The 2,875-nt window shown below is 37.2% G+C and overlaps 1 protein-coding gene across 1 annotated transcript in view; it reads left to right on the plus strand.

Annotated features, from left to right (window-relative positions):
- Nucleotides 1-1,611, plus strand: part of thsd7ba (thrombospondin, type I, domain containing 7Ba) — a 203,199-nt gene extending 201,588 nt beyond the window's left edge. The window contains exons 29-30 of the mRNA XM_016567351.1: nt 976-1,063; nt 1,335-1,611. Of these exons, the coding sequence (XP_016422837.1) occupies nt 976-1,063; nt 1,335-1,416 (170 nt within the window). The 3' untranslated portion in view covers nt 1,417-1,611. The remainder of the gene's footprint in view (nt 1-975; nt 1,064-1,334) is intronic.
- Nucleotides 1,612-2,875: the final 1,264 nt, after the last annotated feature.

The raw sequence follows: 2,875 nt of genomic DNA on the forward strand, positions 1-2,875 counted from the left end.
AGAATCTGGGGGGGGGGGCTTTACAGTTTCTACAAAAATATTAGGCAGCACAATAATGATTTGACACTAAAGACTGGAATAATAACTGCTGATAGAAAATAGTTATTTAAAATTGTAATAACATTTCACAATATTACTGTTGTGTACAGTATTTTTGATCAAATAAATGCAGCTTTGGTGAGCAAGAGACTTGGTGAGCAAAAACATTCAAAAAAATGTTAGTCCCCAAACTTTTAATAATGTTTTATTAATTGTATTTTGGATTACATTATAAACACATTGAAATTCAGACCTGTGTTGTAATGTTTGTTAGTAGCTTATTAAACTAGGTGCATTCAAATGCAGCAGTACCTCAAGTGACCTGCCAACAATTGTTTGATCTCAAACAAAAATACAATACAATAAAGCTAAACTAAACATTGCAATATGTAATTGTAAAATATATATAACAAAGAAGTATATGGCTCCATGTTTAGACATTTTATAGGCCACAGTTTTATAAGTCAGAGCAGTTTTAACAGGTCCTTATTCCATTTTTCTATCCACCAGTGAGCTTCTTCTCTGAATTAAAGTTGTTCTAAAGTGTTACAAAACTTAGCACGATCTTCTTTTGCTGAGAGTAGTTTTTGCATCATCCATTGTGTGAGTCTCAAAGGATCCAGGTCTGTTGCTAGAGGAGAAGCTCTCTGTGCAGCTCATCAGACTGCTGTCTTTTGTCTTTTATCTGCGAGATGTGTTCAGAGACCTTGTCATATCAGTTATACAAGCATCTTAATGGCTCTGTGACACACCTCATTCTTTCCTCTGAGCTCAGAAGGGAAGATGGTGAACCCGTTTCTTCAGGTACATTGTCACCAGTGTGAATGTGCCATCTGTTACTGCTGCAACAAGCCCCTGTGCGGAAACCACAAGCAATAAAAATGATGCTCCCATGTATTTCATTGGTGATCACACTCCTGTTTTCTGATCACACAGATGGAAGAATAAAGCTGTGGGTCTATGGGTTAACAGCTGGAGGATTCATTCTCATATTGTTCATAATAGCTGTGGCCTTTCTGTTTTGGTATGTACTGTATGCTATCACATTTTAACACACTCACCATTGAATGGAAAGACAATACCTGTTTGAAAATAGTCATTATGTTTCTGTGATTTTGGTTGATGAGAGAAATTGCACTTTATCTATTGACTATTTGTCGACTTGTAACCTTTAGTCTGACTTATAATAACTTGTTGCTGCCATCTAGTGGTAAAGTGTAGAAATACAATAGAGGGCAGCAGTTGATATCTTAAATGTTATTGATCTCTCTTTTTTCTCTTTCTCTTTATGCCAGCAAACCGTCCAAACAGAGTAAAAGTGCATCTCCACCACAGAAGCCCTTGACTCTGGCCTATGACGGGGATGTGGACATGTGATCAAGCTCTCTGTGACATTTATATGTACATTCAAAGCACAAGCTGGACTACGTGCAACATTTTAATATGTTCATCTCTCCAAGGCACACTTTGGATTTTGGAAAAAAGAAAAAGACACAAGGAGTAACAGATAGATATCAAAGAACAATTCGATCTTGAAATCTGCAGCGTACACAAAACGTTGTGTGCACAACAGCAAGGACAAAGGTTTTGGATCAGTGGACGTCGTCGTGAAAACCGTGACATTTAAAAAGGGTACGAGACACAGCTGACATTCCATGGACCAGATGGAGAACTTTGACATTTTCTTGCCGTGATTTTTCTTACATCAGAAAAAAAAGAGGAAATAAAAGTTGTGCCGAATCTATTGTATCAGTCGCATTAAAAGCCTAGTTCACCCAAAAATGAAAAGTGTGTCATCATTTACTCACCCTCAAACCTGTATGACTGGATCACGACCGGACAACACGATCATTGAGTCTAATTAGTGAATAAGTCATTCAGAACAGCTTTGTGAACTGAATCCATCAGATGACTCAAAATAACTCAAGATTTGTAGTGAAAAAATTACTTAAATTGAAGTTTGATTGTCTCACAAAGTTATTGTATGAATAATAAGGTTTGAAATATAATGCAGAAGGTGTATGTATAAATTGTACTTATATTATTCCATAATTATAATACTTTCATTATGCTTTTGCATCCTTTTTTATGCTTGAATGCTCCAGTCGCTGTTCATAATTGCATTCACAAGAACAACTAGTACATTATTAAAATGTATCCTTGTATGTTCCACTGATAAAATTAAAAGTCGTACAGGTTTGCAGCAACTTGAGGGTGATTAAATGACAGAATTTTCATTTTTGCGTTAACTATCCCTTTAAGGCGATCTGAAAGTGACTTTTTAACAGAGAACAAGAAAAGACTGATGTGTTATGCACTATATTAGTGCTTAGTCATTCTTTAGTTCCCTCTTGATTTATGTTCAAACTGATTTTTTTGTGGGGGTTTTTTTCATTGTGATGCAAGGACTTTGCTGTAAACTGTTGTTTTCGTGTGGAATGTCTCTGAACGTGTGTATGATCCGCACAGTAAACCAAAACACAGCTCATTTAGACGCTGCGAGAGGTTAAGGTGATGATCTGCTCGTGTGCTGCTTTCACACGCCTCAGTTTGTCCTTTAACCTCCGTCTAGCAGCTGAAAAATTGATGAGGTCTGCTCCAACACCAGCAGATAATGAACTGTGTTCCTGTGACGCGCAGAAGGGTTTTTGAAAGCTGCCTCCTGCAATATCCTGCGGTTAGAGGAACTCATTTAGCACAGACACAGTGGACCAATGCGTTTGTGTAGAGTCTGCATGAGCATAACACCGGGAGAGGTGCTTCAACACTATGAATGTTCATCATTTTCAATAAAGTACAGGTGCTGGTTCTGTATTTTAATAATATCCCTGCTAGT

Source organism: Sinocyclocheilus rhinocerous, unplaced genomic scaffold (genome assembly GCF_001515625.1).
Source record: "Sinocyclocheilus rhinocerous isolate Xijiao unplaced genomic scaffold, SAMN03320098_v1.1 scaffold4820, whole genome shotgun sequence".
Lineage (NCBI taxonomy): Eukaryota > Metazoa > Chordata > Actinopteri > Cypriniformes > Cyprinidae > Sinocyclocheilus > Sinocyclocheilus rhinocerous.